The sequence below is a fragment of the Ctenopharyngodon idella genome, chromosome 20 (assembly GCF_019924925.1).
Source record: "Ctenopharyngodon idella isolate HZGC_01 chromosome 20, HZGC01, whole genome shotgun sequence".
In the NCBI taxonomy this organism is placed as follows: Eukaryota; Metazoa; Chordata; class Actinopteri; order Cypriniformes; family Xenocyprididae; genus Ctenopharyngodon; species Ctenopharyngodon idella.
The window spans coordinates 28,896,800-28,920,307 of NC_067239.1; the positions used below are offsets into that span (position 1 = coordinate 28,896,800).

A 23,508-nucleotide genomic window follows, 5' to 3' on the forward strand; every position below is an offset into this window, starting at 1 on the left:
GATGAGAAAATAATTGATATTACAGGAAAAAAAAACCAACACATATTACAGAATTTGACATTAAAAAGTGTAAAAGTCACCCGTTACTTGTAACAGTGTCCAACAGCGACACCTGCAGGTAAAGTTACAGCGCAGAGTCCGCGTCTCTTGTGCCTCCCTTGATCATATAGAAATAAAGCAGAACCCCTAAGCGTGCCGTAGGTTTGGTGGGGGGTAATTTGAGAATGAATGGGGGAAATTCATGTGAGAGGAGGCAGTGCCTCCACCGCGCTATGATTGGATATGTTCGGTTATGGTTGGACATGATTGGTTCGTGCGACAAATCCTATAAATAAACTAATAATAAACTAATGTTAGTTATAAAATAAATGTAAAAATGTGTAAAAACACTAACATGATGAAATGTATACTTGGTTTTAATAAACAGAACATTACATAGTGTAAAAATACAAAATAGAATTGTATTTGGTCACTGTTTTTATGTAATGTGTATTTAACCAGGACAATTGTGTAACAGGGACATAAATTTACATTTGATATGTATGAATAAAAAATTGAGGACTTTGCCTCCTCATTTTAAAACACCACCGCACACCACTGATAAGCAGTAGGCTTTTAAAGAAAGTAAATTGAATAAAGATTAAAAAAAAAAGTAGTAGGAAGAATCAATGAATTCTGAATAATTTACTGCCATTGTTATAATAACATGTAATCATGTAAAAAGAAGTAACTGTAGTTATATAATCTAATTACAAGTGCTTAATTTTTGGAATCTGATTACATAATCCAGATTACATGTAATCTGTTACCACCCAGCACTGGTTATGATATCTTGACCCTTGTGCATAATAAACAGCTATTTTTTTTATTTGTTGATTTAATATGTAAAATCCATAATTGTTTAGATTTAGGGTTTTTTTTTTTTTTTTTTTTTTTTCATTAATGAATTCAGTTGAAATTTGCAATACTGAATTTTTTCATATTTTGTTGCACTTTATTTTTGGTCTCCTTGTGAGAGGTTTTGCCATTGACACAATATTGGCAACCTGCTCAGGTAACTTCAACAGTGTAAAAAAGAATTGTTGGTTTAACTTAAAAAAAGAAAGTTACCTGGTTGCCTTAAAATTTTGAGTTCATTGAAATTAAAAATTTGAGTTAATACAATGAAGGCGAAGGTTTAATCAACAGAAACTCAAAATATTATGTTATCTGAACCACATTAATTATTGAAGTTTATTTGAGAAAAGGAAAAATTTTGTGATAACAAATCATGAAAATAATTTTTTACTGTGAAGGAGATTCGAACATCAGTCAAATCTGCATTCATTTGGAGAATTACTTTCATACTGAAAATCAGCGAAATAGTTCCTCCCTTTAAAGCCAAGCCTTTGTGGACCTTAGATCTTTCACAAGTGTGATGTCATGCAATTATATACAGACAGCTGCTCATATTTATTACTGTATATGATCTCTGGGTGAAGGGTTGTCTTGTCTGACATCTTCTTACTATCAATACCTAGTAGTGGAGACACTATAGCAGCTGTACACATTTATAAATGTGTCTATATCTAAACAATCTGCTCATGCCTTACTTCTGTAATTATCCACCAGATGATGTAGAAAATGGCGGTGATCCAACTGTGTGTCTTTATCAGTGAGAGAGCAGTGCATTATGGTCTATCTTTAGCCTGGATTCTCTCTGCCTTTTTTCCCTTTTCTTCTGCTTTTTTCTCCAGCATACGTTGGCTGTCTGTTTCCTCCCCTGGGCTGCAGCATCGACGCAGGTCGGCGTCACCGTGTTCTAATTTTACTGCTGTTGATGCTGATGGTGAAGGCAGCGCACCTGCTATTTCTGTCTCTGCCTCTCTCTGGGGTCTGCCAATTGTATTAATAGACAGGGAATTATTACATACTACGTGATTTCACGTCAGGGCCATAATCTCACTGACTGGCTGTGTCTGCTGCTGGAGATACAGAGCGGTAGTTTTGAGGCTTACTAATGTTTTATTTAGTCTTTTGCAATTGCCTCTTTTTGTATGTATATTGTACATTTAAAAGCATCATTTTAATAGCCACTAACTTAATGGAAAGATAAATCCGTGTAAAAAGCATACATAGAAAAGGAAGAACATCCTCACGTTCTTGAGGATCAGCAGTCACTTATTATGTGTGCAACCGCGATAAGCATGAAATGGGAAGGAAGTGACCTAAGCGTAATGGCGTGATTGCATCACAGTCTCTTACGCACATGAACAACATTTCCGCTGAAATTTCTTTGGGCTGCAGTATAATATTGTAGATAAAATGATGCAAACTAATCTGGCCTTTGGTTATAGGTTAACATGAATGTTGACACATTTAGGATTTATTCAGATGAATTGATTTGATGTTTATCAGTACTACTTGCATCTGAACCAGAGCAGAACACAAAAGCACAGCTTAAACATTAATAGGAAATGATCTTGATTCCCATTCACCGTTAAGGTGTGGTTTGAAGGGTGAAGCTCAATATTAGGCCAAAATATGACTATGAAAAGATTGTGATATGTAATAGTCTGATAGACTGTTCAAAAGTTTGGGGTCAGGAAAGTTTTTTTTATGTTTTTGGAAGAAATCTTGTGCTTGTGTTTACATGATCACAAATAAAGTAAAAACAATAATATTGTGAAATATTACTACAATTTAAAATAACTGTTTTCTATTTCAATTTATTTTAAAATGTAATTCATTCTTGTGATGGAAAAGATGAATTTTGAAAACAGTTGTGCTCCGTTATGCATGTTTATCATGAACAGAAAGTTCAAAATAACAGCATTTATTTGAACATTATAAATGTCTTTACGATCACTTTTCATCAACTAATCAGAAAAAAAAAAAAAAAAAAACTCTTTAAAATAAAATATATAAACTCTTACTGACCCCAAAAGTTTGTACGTTTTGTGAAACATTTAGTCAATAAATCTTGTCTGTGATAAAGTATCACACAGTGAGCTCACATCCACACAAGCAAATCATTTTTGTACATTTAATATTTATTGTTTCTAGTTTTGCAAACAATTCGCAAGTTCACATTTCAGTACAAAAATAAAAATCCCATAAATTAAAGAGACTACGTTTTCACAGAAAACTTCATACTTGGACATTAGACCATTTAATGCAATGGTTAGGCAGCACACATTTGAGTAAATAAAATTCACACATTCATAAATCAACCGTGAAGTCAAAACATATTAGTTCTCTATTGCTCAGAACACACTAATACAACAATTGAAATCTAGCACCAGTAAACTCAAAAAAAAAAAAAAAAAAACTAGATTATTAGTTTAACTTAACATTAACCAGATCATTAATGCAAAATCAGTTAATCCATGCTTATCTTGCTACATTTGGCAGGCATATATGGTTCAGATAAATATAGGAAGCAATCGTGATTGCTTGATAGAGTCAGTTCCATAGCCCTGCAATGCCTTTTTATATCAAGTTGTGACAGAAATATAAATTCTAAGAGTCAATAGTGAATTCAAAGAGTGAGGAGGGTTGGGGAATTCAAGGAGTCGGACGACTGGTCGTTGCTGCTGCTGCCCCTCCGGTGCACGGGCCCACAGCTGGGGAAGGTGTCGTTTTCTGGGTAGGTGAACATAAAGGAAGACGTATAGGTGGTGCAGGCCGGAGTGCAGGTGACGACAGGCGTGCAAAGAGGCTCCAGGTCGGTGTTAGCGGGCGTGTAGAGCGGCTCCCAGTCTTGAGTGTACAGAGAGCTAGACAGGTCCATGTCTGGGACAGAGCGAGCCGTTTCCAGCTCAGCTTTGGCCAGGAGCTCCAGAGACTCCTCCAGTGAGGGCTCCAGGTCTGAGATCCTCACCGTGGAGCTGAAGCTGTCGGTGGAGGGCGTGCTGGAAAACAGTGAGCTGCTGGAAGAGGTTGTAACCGGTGCGCTTTGTGTGGAGACCACTGAGGTAGTGACGCTGTGGATCTCAGGGACCGAATCGGAGGTGATAGGTGAGACGGATGGCTCTGGAAAGCTGGCGGCCATGTCAGTGGGGATCTTGCAGATGGGTTTGTGTGCAGCGAGGATGAACTCCAACCTCTCCTTCTCTTTGAGCAGGCTGGCGATGTCGTTTTGAAGAGCGGATTTCTCATCCTCAAGTTGGTCGGTTTCCTGTTAGAGACAAAACCAAATATTGTCAGACACTACTAAACATTTATACTTTGCTAAATGAAGCATGTCCACAAAGATCTGTGAAATACTTACAGCTTGCAGTGTGTCAGTGAGTTCTCGTCTGCGGTTGCGACATTTTGCAGCAGCCATCTTGTTACGTTCTCTGCGGACTCTTTTCTTTTCTTCCTCCTCTGGAGAAAGCTGTGGAAGCAATAACACAGATATTTTACTTTTTTGAACACTGCAAACTTATAGACAAAATGTAGGTCCACACTGGCTGATCAATCCTTAAAAACAAAGTCAATGCATTATTTACCTGTTCAGATCGGGATCTCTTGTTGGACTTCGTTCCAGTGACTCTCATTTTGGGGTAAGGGTTTGGGTTGTAAGATCGAGCTCCACCGTTGGATGGCGCCACAGATGAAATCATGGGCTGAACCATCCACTGCAGGTCCGGGCAAGAAGAGATCGCCGTGACGGTTGGCACGAAAGAGGCACTTGAGACACTCAGATCTGTCAACTCCTGAAATGTAAATAAGAAATCATTTAATAAATGTTATATAGGACTGATTTTAAAATATGTAACTCATTTATTAGTTAGCCTATGTTTAATAGTTTTTATTTTAATTGCTTATAATGGGCTTGTAATATAATTTGAACACTTGAGCTACAACAAAAACTACTTATTTAAGATTGAATAATTATACAATAGTGAATTAAATAATGGTAATTGTCAAATATACCCTACCTGAGTCTGGTTGAGCGGGTAATACGCGACACTCTCGCCGCTCGGCGACGCCGTGCTGCACCGGGAAGACGCGTCACAGTCGGCGCTAAGGCTGGTAAACATCATCCTGTCAAAAGTCGAGAAGCAAGAGCTATCCAGCGCTAATATATCCAGAAAGTTAGAACGGTTTAAAAAGCCTCGGTCTGTTAGTTCCCTGTTCGTCTGCTGTCCTTCTCTCTGTCGGTATCCAAAGTTTGACTGTCGCTCTCCAGCGCTCGCGAGGTTTATATGTCAGTCTGTGACTGACGTCAGAGAAGGCGTTGCGATGGGCTTCCAGTGATTGCCTAGAAACGTAAGGAAAACACGTCTCCGGGAACGCATTTTACTGATTACATGATCGATACATAATTAATGCAAACGTATAATCTTAATACATAACAAAATATTTGCAAAAATGTTCGTAGATTATCATTTTTGAGTGAAACGGAGTAAAATACATTACGTTCCATGGCAGGGTATCCCACGACGTCATTTACCTTATATGGAAAACATCCTGAAGAGGCGGAGTGCTGATGGGAAATACTCTGTGCAGTGTAGATACAGCATTATGTAAAGATACTTCGAGAAAGGTTCAGTGTTTTTTCAAAACAACATAAACTTTTCTGTTTACAAACATATTAAATTATATTATTAGTTCTAATGTTACTGTATTATTAGGTCTATACTGTATCCTAAATACAATTGGTTTAATGACATGGAATTGAAAACTATTTGGCCCAGACATCAAATATGTTTCACGTTTAGACTATGTTTACCTTTGCACTTAATGTTGTTAGATTTCATACTTTCTGCGGAACACAGAAGACATTCATTGCCTTGGGTTGTGTTCGTACCTTTGAGTAATGAAAGGCGTGTCGAATGAAGGGAGGAGTAACAGATTTCCAGTGTGAACTGGCTTCACACGTTTAATGAGGGATTCCTTTGTAATAAAATGCTGAGTTCGCCTCTCAGCTTTGCGTATTGCGTCACCAATAAGTAATCACATGATGTAAGATTTCAAACAGTCTAAATGTAGGCCTGTGCATTTTTAAAAACGTGATGTACATATTATTATTATTATTAAAATATATTAATATTATTATTATTAACATATAGGCCTACTATATTGTGTTAAAATTAAAGTCCAAGCTAATGTTTGGATTTCCTATAAATTGCGCATATTTAGTCTTGTTTTATTAATGTTCTGCCAGGGGCTACGGGTAAACATGACTGAAGGTAGTTTGTTATTGATTAACAAACGAAAACAGCTCTATCAGCGTTCCCATGTGATGTCATGTTTTACTGCTCTACTTTTGTGTTTGTGTTTTGTTTGATCTTCCGCGTTGTCTTAGCGACGCCCCGCCCACTGACGTCACTGCAACCCGAGCCTCTGCAAAAGCGCTCTGAAGTTTCGCCTTTCAACAACGAAAGTCTTCTATCAATATTTAGTGTAAATAAACGTAATTCTTTGATTATGTACACTTTAGGTGTAGCGAGAGATTCCAGTTTGAAAATGTGGTTATTTTTAAAGCAAGAAGTGTTAAGAAACGACATTGATTTTTCATTTTTATCTTCACATGTTCATATAACTATATGCCTTTGACTGTTTTACTGTTTATTTCGCCATTGTGTGCAAGGTCACGAGACCACAGTGTGTAAATATCTAGTTTTTTAATAATTAATTAGGCCTATTTACTGTAAAAAGTCATGCTAACAGAACCCTGTGATTATTTAAGAAACCTAACAACATATTTAATAAAAGAAGATGTGCTGAAAAAAATAAAACACTTTAATGTCCTTGAATAATATTCTAAAGATGATGATGTCATTATGAGTTTGGACAGAGGACAGGCCGATCATGGGATACTCGTGGAGAAAGAAGAAGAAGAAGAAGAATATAGTTACTGGAATTTGTTTTTAAAATTATATTTTATTAAAATAATAATTTATAAATAATACTTTTAAAATGTTGGTGATAGGTCCATATGACCCTATTCCGTTCATGAGACTCACAGATCAGAAACCAGGGGCGGATCTGCCGGGAAACACTTGGACTGTGGACAGAAGGGAGGCCCCGCTCACGCGCCCTCGTGTGAAAGCAGGATTACCTCATCTGAGCTATGAATAGAGATTTTCACACAGGTTATGGAGAAGAACAACGGCATTTTCTTCCAGTTCAAGTGTTAAATGAAGCATAGAAAGCCTTTGATTTTTTTTGTGCAGATCCTAATAAACAGGTTAGACAGAATAATAGCTTTATGAAATAGCCAACTTTCATGAAAAAAGCTAAAAACACATACTAAGATATTTTGGGTACTTGGCGAAGATGTCGTCATAAGAATGTCATTGAATTAAGTGTGATATGATAAAAATAGGCTGTGCCGCAGTAGCGCTGCAGCTAGAGGCTCCACACCGGATATTCCAAATATGGCCAAGACACGCTGCTCTCTGATTGGCTGCTCACATTAGCGACAGGGTTGTTGCTGGAGCGCTCTGAGTGGGAGATCCATCATTCTAATTGACAAGGGATACGAAAAATCACAGTTTTTAATAGAAAAGGGCGCGGTTGAAGTATCACAACAATTATTTCAAAATGTTATATTCTTTTTTGGTCATTTTGCATACTCGGTTCATACATTAATGATGTGTCTATTTCTCATAATTATATTCTTTGTGAGACAATCAAGCACTCGCAGATGAACCAAGATTTAAGCCATGTAAATCTCTATAATGTGCATAAATCGTAACCTCACAGAGGAATGCGAAAGATAGGCTGCAAACAAAGCACGTAAAATGACGTACTTGTTCATTCATGTGAAAGCTGCAGCGTTATAACTTAACAAAACCACCTAACTTTACGCATTAAGCACTTTTATTTGAATGCATAAAATGTTGACTTAAAATGAGCATCATTTTGTGCCAGGGATATTTGTAAAATGCCGTATATATATTTGGCTCGTGCTTATCTGTCTCCCCTCCGGATCAGTGGTACAGTCTCACAGATTTCATTCATAAAAATCTGCCTCACTATAAAGAGAAGCAGCGCTGATGGCTGGTGCCTCCTAGCGTAGTAACCTCAATCTAGATTAAAAAAAAAACCCCTGCAGAATAGCATTTGTTGACATTAGTCACATATTGATCTGGTTCCCAGCATCTCCTGGAGCGATCTAGCAGAAGTGATGCCTAAAAACGCGAGTGTTTCTCAGGTGTCTGCAGAACAGCTGCTGCACACATCAGCTGCTGAGATGAAGGATACGCAGGTACAATCAACTGCATGTTTACCTAGAATGCAACCTAAATAGACTATGTAATTAATGATGTATGCTTATGTGATGATCTAATATTTCTTCAATACAATCAAATTTTTTGATGCAAGTTGTATTAAAATGCAGTTTTGTGTTATGAACAATACATGATGAACACAATTTCATGCTCATTCTCAGAAGACAGGTATTCTGAAGGATGCTGATGCTCCCTTTGTTCCAACGGTCACTGCTGTAGCTTCAGCTCCAGATCTCAAGTGGATGGTCCTGTCGACTGACATCTCTTCAGTGTCGCCCTGCAGACACGAGAAAACACAGAGCTCATCTCACTCAACAGATGCCAAACCAGCTCGAAAGACCTTCACTGGCCGGAGAAAGGGGGTGAAAGATCAGGTAAATACATATATTTTTTTAAGCTGTTACCTCTAAGCTTAGCATTTATATTTGATTTGTGTTTAAATGCAACAGGGCTTTCTGGAGAATTCCACATTCAGCTGGCTGTAGAAAACACTTCAACATGTATTTACGTCTGATATATATTGGCAAGGACAGTGACCTTCCCTGTTTTAATTTTTTTTAAATAAAGGTTCTTTATTGGCATCTATAATTCCATGAAACATCCATGGAACCACAAAAGATTCTTTATAGTGGAAAAAGGTTCTTCAGATTACTAGAACGTTCTATACACTATAAGGGGGAAAAAATGGTTCTTTTAAAAATTGTTCACTTAAAGGATTAGTTCACTTCACAATTAAAATTTCCTGATAATTTACTCACCCCAATTTCATCCAAGATGTTTATGTCTTTCTTTCTTCAGTCGAAAAGAAATTAAGGTTTTTTCAGGAAAATATTCCAGGATTTTTCTCCATATAGTGGACTTCAATGGTTACCAACAGGTTGAAGGTCCAAATTGCAGTTTCAGTGCAGCTTCAAACACGATCCCAGCGAGGAATAAGGGTCTTATCTAGCGAAATGATCGGTCATTTTCTAAAAAAATAAATAAAATTTATATACTTTTTAACCACAAATGCTCATCTTCCACTAGCTCTGCGCAACGCATTACGTAATCATGTTGGAAAGGTCACGTAGGTGGAAGTACTGTGGTAGGACGAAAAACTCCATCTCGTTTTCTACTCCAATTTCAAAATCGTCCAACATCGTTGTTTTACCTTTTTTTGTAAAGGCCGTTTGACTTAGCCTTTGCAGGTTCGCTTTGTAAACACTAGCTCAGTACTTCCGCCTACATCACGCATGACCTTTCCAACGTGATTACGTAATGCGTGGCGCATTGCATCGCAGTGCAAGACGGGCATTTGTGGTTAAAAAGTGTATACATTTTTTTAAAGAAAATTATTGATTGTTTCACTAGATAAGAGCCTTATTCCTCGGCTGGGATCGTGTAGAGCCCTTTGAAGCTGCACTGAAACTGGACCTTCAACCCATTGGTAACTGTTGAAGTCCACTATATGGAGAAAAATCCTGGAATGTTTTCCTCAAAAACCTTAAGACATAAGGGTGAGTAAATTATCTGGAAATTTTAACTCTAATCCTTTAAAGGTTCCTAAAATTGAATCTTCTTTGGCATCGATGCAAAAACCTCCTCTTGAAATCCTTATTTTTAGTAAATTTTAAGTAAAATGAATTGAAGTAATTTGTGTACAATAGCTGTCACTCAATTATGTTTATATTAACCACAGATATATGCAGCATTTGCCATTAAATAAACATACAATCATTAATTTACAATATGCATGTAGCGATGATATATATGCATGTGTTTCTTCATTTCAGCTTTCTCCAGAGGAAGAGGAGAGGAAGAGGATTAGAAGAGAAAGAAATAAACTCGCAGCCGCTAAGTGTCGAAATCGTCGGCGAGAACTAACCAACAGTCTCCAAGCTGTAAGTTTACAAATAAATCACCATAATCTGCAATCTCCTTCATCCAACTTTGTGCATGATATGACTATAATCTGCATATGTCCAGGAAACTGACAGTCTCGAGGAGGACAAAGCAGCTCTGCAGTCTGAGATCGCCAGTCTGTTAAAGGAGAAAGAACGACTCGAGCTCATCCTTTCTGCTCACAAACCCCACTGTAAACTCACGGAGGAGACAGCAGCGGAGACCGAGGAACAAACCCAAGCCCAGGACGAGCAGAATCAAGCTCCCACCGCCTCCCCAGAACAGGTGCCCACCTCCCCTCAGCAGGTCGACCCCACCAGCACTGCGATCTTTGGGGACTCTGACGTCCTTCTGTGTTCCAGTGCCGAACTGGGTGCCGCTGAGGTGGAACCGTACATCGATATGAGGGATGTGTCCATGGAAGACATTAGCGACGTGATAGACAGCGGCGATGACATGGATCTGTTAGTGCCAGATATCGACCTCACTAGCTCTCTGGGCCTGAGTGAATGGGAAACCCTGTACATGTCAATGGGGGGCGGGTTAGAACCTCTCAGCTCGCCTACATGCAGCCCCACCTGTAGCAGCACCAACGCTGTGCCCGTCTTCAGCTTCAGCAATGCAGATGTGGAGAAGCATGACACTGGCAAACCTAATGCAGCCAAAGAAATCTTGAAGACTTTATGAAGGTTCTGGCACATCACTCTTAAAAATAAAGGGTTTTTTTTCCCCAGTGACTAACTTTTTAGTTCCCCAAAGAACCATTTTTTCTTAGTGTAGAACATTTTAAATTATTTCCACTATAAAGAACTTTTGCGCATTGTAAAGGTTCCGTGGATGTTAAAGGTTCTTCATGGAACCATAAATGCCAATAAAGAACCTTTATTTTTAAGAGTGAAATATTCTGAGGAAGAAGGGTGTGAAATATATCTGTCCATGAACCGAAAACCCCTCAGAAAAATGCTTTCATAAATGAGTCTGACATGTTCAACATTTACAAAAAATAGTGAATGCTGTGCAGTAGATGTAATGTGATCTTTACATCCAGTGAAGTCACTATAGTCACTGTTTGTTTCTTCCAGATGTTGACATTGTTGAATATGTTGTTCATCCTGTGAAAGACATGCTTTCATGCACTTTTGTACCAGTAGGTACGTGTAACTGTATCAGTTGATGTGGTGATGTACAGTGCAGTCCGTTACACCGTGTCTAAGTGTGTGACTAACTGTTTTTTGGTATTGTCAAAATGTAATCCTGACCATGGTGGCAAAAAAAAAAAATATATATATATATATATATCATTATGCATTTTTTTTGTTCTTCCTGCTTCCTTTTCAGTGGTCTGGCATGTTTCTAATAAACAAAGAATGAATATTACAATTAAAAAACGTATGGATGTATTTTTTTTTTTTTTTTTTTTTATCAGAGTGAGGCTTCTTTTCTCTTCTGGGTTAAAAAGGCAGAATTTAAACCCTCTCATTCAAGCGCATTCTTTCATTTGCATGAAATGTCTGCGAGGAAATTCGTTTCGAATAAGGAAAACATTCACCCACGTCTATTATCTGCACATTATCATTTCATCAAGTTATTATTTATAATTATCATCAAGTTTCGCGATCCATCTATTTTTAAGGTTTCTGTGCAACGAGATTCACCCACGACGATTTGTCGATATTGAGGTTGTAGGTTGTTGTCATGGTTGGAACGTTCTCTCTACGCCTGGGACGCAACGTAAAGCGTCTGACGTCAATGCGTATTTGCACGCCACGCAGGTTTTTTTGCTCTCGGGTTCACTTCCGTGTCCATATTTGGTAATAAAAATGGCATGTTGTTTTAGTCTCTATGGAAACAGTGGGAGTCCTGTTTCACCAATGAATGTTTTCCCGGAAGATCTAGTAGAGAGAGGAGTGGAGCTCTCGGTAGGTTACGGGAACTGTTTTGTTTCGCAAACGTTTTGCAGGAGTTGGTTCTGGTATCCAGCGTACATTTTAAACATTTAATGCGTTCATATACAACCCGAAACCGTATGTTTGAATAAAATGGCCACTGCTCCGTTGCAAAGTTTTAATAATATCTATGAAAGATAAATGAAAACATTGTGTTAAAACCCTCTTACACACAAGTGTACTACCCGCAATGTCAAACACTGCGCAGTCTTCATTTGAGCTTTTAAACGCATGTTTTTAAATTAAGAATTATTAATAAGAGCTACATTAACTGTAGAAATGCGTATCTTTGTGTTTGGTTAACGTTAGTATACAGTGAGGTCCAAAAGTCGAAGGCCACTAGTGAAAACGATTCTATTTTGCATTAAGTTCTGCAGTTTAATAGACTAATATTTACAAAAAATGTTCATCTCAACAATTTGAGTGAAAAGTTTAACTGAAAAATTAACTTGGTGTGTGTTTCACTGACAAACTTACATCATACAATTTAAAAAGTTCAGAATCCTTCAGGATATATTTATATATAACTATTAACTACTACATTTGCCCTAATAAACTCCTAATTTACTGCTTATTAATAGTAAGGTAGTTGTTAAGTTTAGGTATTGGGTAGGATTAAGGGATGTAGAATATGGTCAATATGGTCATGCAGAATAAGGCATTAATATGTGCTTTATAAGTACTTATAAACAGCCAATATCCTAGTAATATGCAGGCAAATAAGCAACTAGTCAATATGAGAATTGGACCCTAAACTAAAGTGTTACCATATATATATATATATACAGACACACACACAAACTTTTATGTTATGTGGGATTAATCGCAATTCATGGATATATATATTTGTGTGTGTGTGTGTGTGTGTGTGTGTTTGTGTATTATTTTAAAATAATCATTAAATCATTGGTTATTAATAGTCTATTCAATAATTGCTCATATTATATCATGCCTCAGTGTTCAGCTGTATCATTGCTCAGACTATCTCAGCACTCAGACAGACTGCAATATGAGCAGGTGAAACTCTCTTTCCCCACACAAACAGCTCAATACAGAGAGACACACTGCTCATGTTGCCCTTACATACCGCGACTGCTGGCAGCGTACAATTACAGAGTGTTCTTGGCACAAACACAATATAAACATTTCATGGAGGCCACTTTGTTCAAGTGTAAAAGGATAAAAAGGGAAATAAATATGAGTGACAGACAGACAGACAGACAGATGATGGTGTATGATTAGTTTTTTCAGGTTCAGCTCAGGATTAGTCAACGTGTGCGGCCGCTAATGATTCAACTGGCCGAAATAAAATGATGTCTTGCTGGACTTCTTCTTTTTTGGCATGATTCAGTTTTTTAGCATATACTGAAGTTTATAGCCAGCCAGATGTCTGGCGTGTCGGATGTTCACAACAGCTTGAATTAGAGTACTTTCTTCCTTTATATTTGACTTACAAATGTTTAGATGTTAATGGAGTTCATATTTAAATCCTGATGTCAACTTGTATTGATGCAGTACATACAATATACAAGGCTTTTGATTGATTCTTTGTTGATTCTTTAATAGAGAAACCAAAAGCATCATGCACAAAGCAACTTTTGCAGGAATGCAAAGGCATTATAAATCCAGCATATTTTGCCTTAGGAAATCTTTTGCAAATAAACAGTATGAAAAAATGTGGGAGCTTGAAAGCACCGTGCAGGGCTCCTCTATTACTGATACTGAGCGTTATCTCCTGTTTAAGTGTGTGAATAGTGAATAAATGTGCATCGGCCATAATTGAATTTTATGTTTGTGTCTTTCCGATTATATCATATTTCCAGAGTCGGAAATGGGCTTGTGTTTGGAACAATGTCTGGTTGCTGCTCAGTCTTTATCATTGTCTTGAGTTTATTAATATGATCATGAAATGCGGAAGTGTTGTACTCAGCATTGCTCATCAGGATCTGAATGTGAACGTTCAGCCATTGAAGGAGGAATTGGGCTCTGATCATGTCTGGTCACGTTTCATGCCATTTTTACCCTTTTGTCCTTAACATTAGGTTTATATTTTTGCACTTTTTCCTGTAATTTCTGCACTTTGTGTGAGATCTTTAAAATGAGCCACATCTTGAAGTTCTTATGCATTAAATTTAACTTGAGACTGAAAAGTCCAGGCCTTATGAATCTTGATGAATCTTCTGATGATACAATAATGTTGCCGGATAATAAATGTGGAAGAGGAAGTTTGTCTGTGTGTAAGAGGTGAGGCACAGAGGTGATTGTGTCTGCGGTCTGTCTGTGTATTTCAGTGCATGCCAGTGCAAAATATCCAGGAACTGGTTGGATGGATGGATTTAATCATATATATGTATAAGCCATACTCATAGATTCAAACGAGATGCTCATTAAACGCCCATTTTATTAGATGAGTATCCCTCTCATGTGCCTGTGGTTGTGATGTCTTATTTTATTATTTGAGATTAAATCAGTTACGTAGAACAGCGGTCATGTTATATTGTTTATTTGACCAGAGAATGCCATGATTGACAAGTAAAAAAATACTTTAGAGAGTCATGGAATAAAATAATATATTACACACTCTTAGATAAAAAGGTTCTATATAGAACCTTAAAGGTTCTGTCAGGTGCTTCAAATATAATCTTTTAGGGCTTCCCATTTTATGGATTTAGTTTTAATGAATACATTTTGTTTTAATTCAGTTTTAATAAAATTTTAACAAACATACTTTATCGCTAGAACATAAATATACTTTATGTTACTAGAAAAAAATGAAATAACCATTAAACATGAATGTATTATGCAAAAATTTAAGACATTTACCCTTGTATAGAACCTATTTGGCATAAAGGGTTCTTTAAAATTGAGTTCTAGAACCCCATTGAACCTTTTTTCTAAGTGTAGCAAAATTTAATATGTTTTTTAATGGCAATATATTGTCTGCAGTAACATTTAAAACACTGTAACTTAAGGAAAGGGAGCAAGAAAATCAGTTATAAACTCATATACTGCTATGCTGATATTGCATCTGACCTGTAGCTGTTTTTGAGAAATGGAAATTGTTAAACAGCAGGAGGATGAGTGTCTTTAAAGTCTAGAGTTGGACATTTAAGCCACACATAATGACAGTTGTCATTGCATTAGATAACAAAGTATCAAAGAAAGTGCCTGCACTGTAAAAAGTAATACGCTATATCTACTCCGTAAAATTTTGGCAACAGATTGCAAGCAATATTATTAATTAAATTCAACAAATAGAATTGAGTTAGAATTAATCAAATTAATTCCTTAAATGTCAACCATTTAAAACATAAAATTTAAACAAAAATTTCTGAATAACAGACAGGTGTCAAAGATGAATTAGGAACTCTTTATTTTTTATTGCCAGCATTGAAGACACCTGATGATAACAAGCAGAATCACTGAAGGAAAGAGAAACACAAGAATTAACAGAGGTTTAGATGTTGATGTTGATTTTATTGAAAATGTTTGGTCACCATTATGGTGATCGGTGTTTCATTTAGTTGGGCAGTTTGACTCTTTGATTTTTATGTCATTTTGTAATGTTTGCTAATTTACACATTTTAAATATTTGACTTTTAAGCAATTAATTTGATTAATTCTAACTCAATTCTTATATGTTGAATTTAATTAATAATATTGCTAGTAATCTGTTGCTACAGTTTTATTGAGTAGATAGGGCGTATTACTTTTTACAGTGTGTGTCTGTTTTTCTCATAACAAACTTTACTTTTCAGAGCCATTTTTGCCCTTTTTTTAAACTTTTAACTGGTGTAACATCAAAATGATTTTGTATGTATGTGAATTCAGTTTCCCTCAAATTCAAACAGGTGTTATATAGCAGAGAAACCGCAGGTGCAGCTCACACCTGCATTTCACAACCACAAACTGTCAACAGTGTTTTATCTTCATTCTCAACACGATATTTGTTATTTTATCAACTTTTAAGAGGTTTTCCTGCTTAGAAATGTGTAGGCCTACTTATATGCTGTGTTTCTGTAAAATAAATGCATTAGTTTGATATTTTGTTAAGCCAAATCTTTCTGACTGTATTCTATACTGCATTGGACAGTAATGGCACATTCACACCAAGAGTGATAACCACACCAGCGGATGATATTGTTCTGTTTATTGCGCTGCATTAATTTGTTGTCTGCCGCTTTAAATGCTTGAGCTCTTTAAAGCAGGATGGATTCTGATTGGCTGTCAATGTTCTAAAAGTGATTCCAACGATATCGTTCCTCTGTGCCGTTATTGTTATAGTTGTGGTGTGAACTCTTCTTTTATATTTTAGAACTATATCTTTATCATTATATTATTGTCCTTGGTGTGAACGGGCCTTAATAGAATACAATCTTTATTAAATATTTATATAGTCTAAAGGCCCATTCACAATGATAACGATAGAGATCTAAAAATCATTCTATATATAAAAGAAGAGTTCGCACCAAAACTATAACGATAATGGCACTGAGGAACAATATCGTTGTAATCACTTTCAGAACGATTTTTTTCCAGCTGATGAACGATGAAAACATTGACAGCCAATCAGAATCCATTCTGCTTTAAAGCGCGCGCTTAGAGTGGACCATTTTCACGGACTGTGATGACGCGTTTTAACGGTCATCAGCATCGTAAATCTTGCAAAGTTTTTTATATTTTCATTTTTAAAAATATGTATGTATATTTATAACACTTAATACTTAGTATTGTATTACCTTTTCATCAAATTACAAAAAACTAGTTAACACTGCTGTTAGGGTGTTTCTAATACAGCGGCTGTGGGAGTGACGGTAAAGTTGATATCTTTCTCTCTTCTGACTGCCGTTATCAATCGCTCTCTATTTTTTTTTTTTTTTTCCTCTTTTTGAAAGTTGTGAAAACATGATTGTTGAGATGATCTTTTTCTATTTGAGAAAATGGGGACACAAAAACCATATTTAATGAATTTTCTTTTTCACCGCCATAGAATTTTACTCAACAATAACGACTTCCGCTTCTGAGAAACCCGGACAAGTGAAAAGGGTCAGGCTGGTGTTGATCGTCCTTGGTGTGAACGGTCCTTATTATAATTATTATTATTTTCTCTCTAGATAGTTTAAAGGAAAACAGTGTAAAAATAAATAAGATTAAATTAAAACAAATCTTTTTTATTTAAAAAACGATTTATATTTAAAAAAAAAATAAATAAAAACATAAATAATACTACCAATACAGTACTATAGTGAGTAGAAACAAATCTAATAATGTAACATAATAGAAACTAAATATTTTCCAAATAATATTTTACACATTTTATCATAAAGTGAACTTTATTTCTCACATCTTTTTTTTAAATAGCCAAAAATAACTTGATTCGTTTTTTCGTGGGTTGATTACTGAAACTCATTATAGTGAGATAAACATATGAGCTCATCATGTTCAACTGTTTATGTTTTGACGGGATATCCCGCGCTGGTGGCTTCTCACAGGGAGTCCCGGGCTGCTGCTGTGTTGTGTTTTTTTGGTTGCTATGGGCGGGGCCTAACCCTCTTTCTCTCTTATTTTTATAACGTCTGCTGGCGTCACGCCGCGGAGAGTTCCGCATTCCACAGCGCCAAGCGATATATAAACGCGCTGATGCAACGGGAACAAACGCACAAACAAGCTGAACGGACAAGCAACCGCCAACTCTCAGAACAAAACAAGTAAGTGCTTTATTTTGAGGGATTTTAATGCAAAAATCGATCACAAAGGGAAACGAGTTGAATTAGACGAGACATAAGACGCGTTTTAAAGGTCGAACGTAACTGCTGCACTTCAAATGATTTCATATTTACATAAAATAGAAGTGCAATGACAATGAGAAGAAATAAAAGCTCGAGAAGAATAAAATCATGTTAGTGCATCACTAATGTCCTGAATGTATTTTTTCTGAAACACCCTGGTTATTTACTGCATACTAAAGTACATTATGTACCGTACTTTAACTGACTGTATTGTTTAAATCCAGGCTTTAAGGTCCATGAATGTATTTAAAATGTCTTTTTTTATTATTTTTTCGATACATTAATGATCTGTTAATCTTTATAGAAAGTGGCAATTTAAGTTATTAATGAAAATTGAAAGTTTTTTTTGGAAAATCTAGCTTTTTATATCAGGAGGGTCTTGATGCATGGGGTCAGAGTCTTTAATGTTTGAGGCCCCTCGTTTGAATGTCTGGATAGAGAGTAACACTGGTAGCTGACATGTCCTGCAATGTAATGCCCCATCTAAAACTATTCTGCAACAACATTTTCATATGCTTATGTTTTTATACATGCATCTTTTTTATTATTTTAATGTTATTTTTGTACTTAAAATTCATTTGTCACACTATAGGATTATTGAAATCAACTACAAAACACCTAAAACTTAAAAAATATAGTTACCAGTTACAGCACCTATATGTTTCCATACATTGATGTAAATCTATCTATAAGAATGTCCTTTTTATTGGAGACCCTAAGTGATTCACTTCCAAAAGTCAAAATACAAATGCAGAAATAAAGAAACCATGCAGAAATGTTGCAAAAACACGTGATTTTTTTTCACTGTTAGTAAAGTTTTTCTTAAGAAGCATGCAGACTGTAGCCAGTAACTGCTGCAAAAGACTTCAAGAGTTTTCTAGCACAGAAACATGTTTGACTGTTACATAATCCTGTAATGGCCTTTACAGACAATTCAAGAGCTGTTTTAAGCCTCGGTTTTAACATGCGTAGGTGTTGTTTTTGCTCTTGGGAATCTTGAAGTTTCCCTATAACTCTCTGAGAAGCAGATTTACAGAGTTTGTGTTCCTCTTACGGAAACTTCATTATTCTCTGTGACTTTCCACAGAAAACACACATTATCAGTCCTTATTAAACTTATTCCAAAGCAAAAACTCTTCTTAAACTTGTTAAAAGCTCAATAGATAGTGTTTTTTTAAATGAATGCCTATTGCATATGCACTTGTATCTGTAAAAGGCACTTCAAAACTTCATGCATGATCAACAAAAATATTGACATCTCTTTCTTTCTTTCTGAAGCAGCAATGATGCCAGGTCAAATCCCTGATCCGTTGGTCACAGCCGGGTCTCTTCCCAGCGTCGGTCCGCTGGCCGGCATCCCCGCCACCACCCTGACAGACCAGCTCAAACTGGCAGAGCTCTACAGCCTCGGTGCGGTTCTGTCTCCTCTCATCCTGAACCGACACGCCAAGAGACCGTTCGACGTCATCAAGGGTGAGGTGAGAACGAAACATCACATTTAAGAACTCAAGATATTAAAGCCCAGTTTCTGAATGCTTCAGATTTGCAGAATTGTTGTAAAAATTCCAATAGCTTTAGTTAACAACATATGTGCGATAGTTTGAGAAAGTGAAACTGATGTTCTATTGTTTGAGAAGCTCCTTTGAAAGCTCTTTACTCCCTAGTCAAGAGTGACACCTGGTGGACACGATTGTTTTTGTCAGATCCTTACTTCACAATTCTTTTTTGTGAGATAGGTTGCTCGTAGGTTGATTATGATGGTTGAGTTTACACTAAGCAGGTATCTAAACTAACACATTTGAACTTTCTGACCATAGGAGGAAGGTGATGATGATGATGATGATGAACGCAAGAAAAGAAGGCGAGAGAAAAATAAAGTTGCAGCTGCTCGCTGTCGGAACAGAAAGAAGGAAAGAACCGACTTTCTACAGAAAGTGAGTTTGAAAATTCAGTAACATATCAGAGTTTGGCAAAGAAAAATGAGTAAAACTTGATTTTACAGTGTTCTTGTTGCACATATTACATGTTACTTTTATTAATGACTAGTAGCAGTGGGTAGTTAACATATTTTTCTGTTACTTGTGTGATTTTTATGCAAGCCATTTTTTTTAATATATATTATTATTTTGTCATTTTTATTAAATTAATTTAGGGATCACATGGAATAATTGTGCTTTTAAAAATTATTTTGTCACATTGCATAAGTATTTAAAATGAACTAGTGAAGGTTAAAACGTCATTAAATCGTAATTTTATTAAAATATATATTTATATAATTTTTTAATATATTTATTTTGTAATTATTAATTGAGAGATTACATGGAATATTTGTGCTTTTTAAAATTAATGTCACTTTGCAGAATTACTTAAAAAACTAGTAAGGTAAAAAAAAATTGTAATTAAATATATATATATATATTTAAAATATTATTTTTTTAAACATCATACTTGTGTAATTTTTATGCATGCCATATTTATGGTTATTATTTTGTAATTATGAATTGAGATTACATAGAATATTTTTTATGCTTTTAAAAATTAATTTGTCACATTGCAGAACTATTTAAAACTAGTGAAGCTAAAAACATCATTAAATCATAATTGTATTAAAATATATGTTTAAAATGTCCTTTTTTATTTATTAATTTTTAAAATATGAAACTTCTGTCATTTTATGCATTAACTTCTTAAGTTAATATTTTGTAATTATTAATTGAGTTTCCATGGAATATTTGTGCTTTTTGAAATTGATTTGTCACATTGTAGAACTATTTTTAAAAACTAGTGAAGGTAAAAACATCATTAAATCGTAATTTTATTTTAAAAATATATTTTAAATTTTATTTATTTTTTAAATATGATACTTGTGTAATTTTTATGCATGCCATTTTTATGATGTTATTATTTTGTAATTATTGAGAGATTACATGGAATATTTGTGCTTTTTAAAATTAATTTGTCACATTGTAGAACTATTTTAAAAATATACTTTATATGCATGCCATTTTTATGGTATTACTATTTTTCATTTTGTTTGTCACTTCATAAAACAATTAAAAATGAACTAGTGATGGTTAAAAAAAGTCATTGAAACATCAGTTTATTTTAAAAAAGTAAAGACATTTATTTAAAAGGTTTATTTTTTTTTTTTTATGATATTAATTGTGATGAATGGAATATATATAAATACCACGGCTGTCATTTGAATTCGCAAAACCTTTGTAAATAACCTGTAACATGAACACTGTAAAATAGTGTGATTGATCACATTTTTTTTTTTTTTTCACATAAATGCGTCCCGTGAGGCAGTATAATTAACCGAACTCTTTTTTGTTGGTCTTCTTAGGAATCCGAACGGTTGGAGACGTTGAACTCGGAGCTGAAGTCTCAGATCGAGGAGCTGAAATCCGAGAGACAGCAGCTGATCGTGATGCTCAACCTCCATCGGCCCACCTGCATCGTCCGCACAGACAGCGTGAAAAGCCCCGAGAGCGACGAGCACGTGCTGGATCAGCGATTCGAGCAGTCCGACTGAACACCACACCGGCCTCACAGAGCCCAGAGGAGAGAAGTTGTTTGAGTGTCCACAGGTGTGGACGAAGAGGATAAGATGAACGGCAGGACGATTATTGTAAGAGGAAAAGTCTACAAACTGTCTGTGGTCTTGGATTTCTTGTAAAAAAAATAACCGACATCCTGTCAGTGACAATTTCACCAAGAAGAAAAAAGGGATCAGATTTGTATGGACACCAAACAAACATCCCTGAGATCAGCCATGAGGCTCACAGACCTCTGACACCACAGTCAGTCATCATGGTGTGGCTGTACTGTTGAGAAACACGAGTAGCATCTGTCAGTTGATCTGATTGAAGCGTGACATTCTTCCAGCAGCCTCCAGATGGTGCTGTCTGATAAACCCCACTGTTCACTGACGCTGGCGTCTCCATGGACGGATTGTTTACATTTGCTTGCATTGACACGGTCAATTGTATATTATATATTCTGTTTATTCTGTGTCATTTTTTTTATTGTGGCATCACATCATGTGGTGAATTATGTGTTTATCCTCAGGGTGTCTGTTGAACGGCCACTTTTGTTACTAAATAATGTTTCTTTGTTACATAGAGCACATTAAAATAAAGCCTATTTTTCAAATACAACTTACAACTATTTATCGATTGATTGATTAGTTTTGTGTTATTTTAAAATATTTATTATATTTTATATTATTTTAAAATATATTTTATTATATTTTTCTTAATATTTTAATTCATTATATTTTTCTTATTTTATAATATATTTTATTTATATTTTAAAATATAATACAAATAAAAATAATTTAAAATAAGAACTATTTATTTTATTTATATTTTTTTCTAATTTTAAAATTTTACTTTATTATATTAAATAAATAAAATATATAGTTCTTATTTTAAATTATTTGAATAAATTTGTATATTTGTTCTTATTTTAAAATATATATATTTATTATATTTTGTATTTTAAAATATTTTAATTAATTTATTATATTATTTTAAAAAATATTTTATTAGCTTATTTGTATTATTTTATATTCACATTATTAGACTTAATACATTTATTATAATAAATTAAAATATTTTAAAATAAGTATTTAAATTTTATTTAAAATAATAAAAAATATAATAAAATATATAGCTCCTATTTTAAAATATTTTAATTAATTTATTATATCTGTTTGTATTTTAAAATATTATATTTTTATTACTTTATATTTACATTATTAGACCCCAGCATCCCTGGGACCCAGAGAATACAGTTTGGAGAATGGAAGGATTGATGTTATTTTATTATTTACACTTTTGTAAATTCAATACAAACATCCTCTTACATACCTTACCTTTTTTCCTCTTTCACTTTCATTGTTTTTCAGTAAACTCTGTTTGTGGAAATTAGATATTGTCAGTGTGAAATTTACATGACCAAACCACATTATTTCCACTGAGGTTTCCATTGCCTTACATCTATGTTTTTCATCAATCCTGTTGTTTTCTCCTCTCAGAATTGTGTCCATTTCATACAGTTTTCCACTATCATATAGTGCAGTGACAAAATATATTTTGACACTTGTAACACTAATATTTGACAACCAGAATGTATCCAGATACGTTTATGGTATTTATCGATTTATCATTCGTGAAATATTTGGCTTGAAAAGTTTAATGCAATGACATTCATGCATATATATTTTTTAATTACATTCTCATCAAATTTATCATTTCTATCTCCACAGTTAAGCCGGGTTGAGTGGGCTGCTTGTTGTTTGTTCATTTTCTGTCTTTAGTACTTTTTGTCACGTCAGAATTGGGTTGATCAGCTTTCCTGAGGTCTGGCTTCAGACTCTCTTGCTCTGAAAGCTGCTTTGATCAAATGTCTGACCTTCTGCTTAGCAGTTCCAGCCTTTTAAAAATGCGTCTTTTTGGCAGAACATGTTTCTCACGTGGGCGGTTGTCAGAATCTGCTCCTCACCCTGTTTCTCCAAGCACATGAGAGGAAAAAAAATGTTGGTTGAGTGCCACTGAGTGCTACCTCAAGAACTGTGTGATTTCAACAGGCAGATCTGAACACAAACAGCTCCAAATCACTCAGAAAGCGACCGCAATGACCTAAAAACTTCTGAGCTGAGGTCAATAATGCATCTAATCT

General features: G+C 35.2%; 3 protein-coding genes across 5 annotated transcripts; 2 read left to right on the top strand and 1 right to left on the bottom strand.

The window, feature by feature from the left end:
- Positions 1–3,011: 3,011 nt before the first annotated feature.
- Positions 3,012–5,166, bottom strand: fosab (v-fos FBJ murine osteosarcoma viral oncogene homolog Ab). Its single transcript, XM_051875105.1, has 4 exons — positions 4,908–5,166; positions 4,476–4,682; positions 4,253–4,360; positions 3,012–4,159 (listed from the first exon to the last, which is right to left on the bottom strand). Exons 1-4 carry the CDS (start codon positions 5,010–5,012, stop codon positions 3,521–3,523), a joined length of 1,059 nt encoding a protein of 352 aa, XP_051731065.1. The 5' UTR covers positions 5,013–5,166; the 3' UTR covers positions 3,012–3,520.
- Positions 5,167–5,318: 152 nt separating this feature from the next.
- si:ch211-153j24.3 (protein c-Fos) lies at positions 5,319–19,287 on the top strand. 3 transcript variants are annotated; one of them, XM_051875106.1, is made up of 5 exons: positions 5,319–8,185; positions 8,369–8,581; positions 9,980–10,087; positions 10,173–17,742; positions 19,102–19,287. In XM_051875106.1, the coding sequence occupies exons 1-4, from the start codon at positions 8,105–8,107 to the stop codon at positions 10,773–10,775; spliced, it is 1,005 nt and encodes a 334-aa protein (XP_051731066.1). In that variant the 5' UTR covers positions 5,319–8,104; the 3' UTR covers positions 10,776–17,742; positions 19,102–19,287. The 3 variants fall into 3 exon arrangements, with proteins under 3 accessions (XP_051731066.1, XP_051731067.1, XP_051731068.1); XM_051875107.1 differs by having other exon boundaries at positions 19,105–19,287; XM_051875108.1 differs by having other exon boundaries at positions 8,372–8,581.
- Positions 19,110–21,358, top strand: jdp2b (Jun dimerization protein 2b). The gene is made up of 3 exons (XM_051875690.1): positions 19,110–19,301; positions 19,641–19,757; positions 21,170–21,358. The coding sequence occupies exons 1-3, from the start codon at positions 19,110–19,112 to the stop codon at positions 21,356–21,358; spliced, it is 498 nt and encodes a 165-aa protein (XP_051731650.1).
- The last annotated feature ends 2,150 nt before the right edge of the window (positions 21,359–23,508 follow it).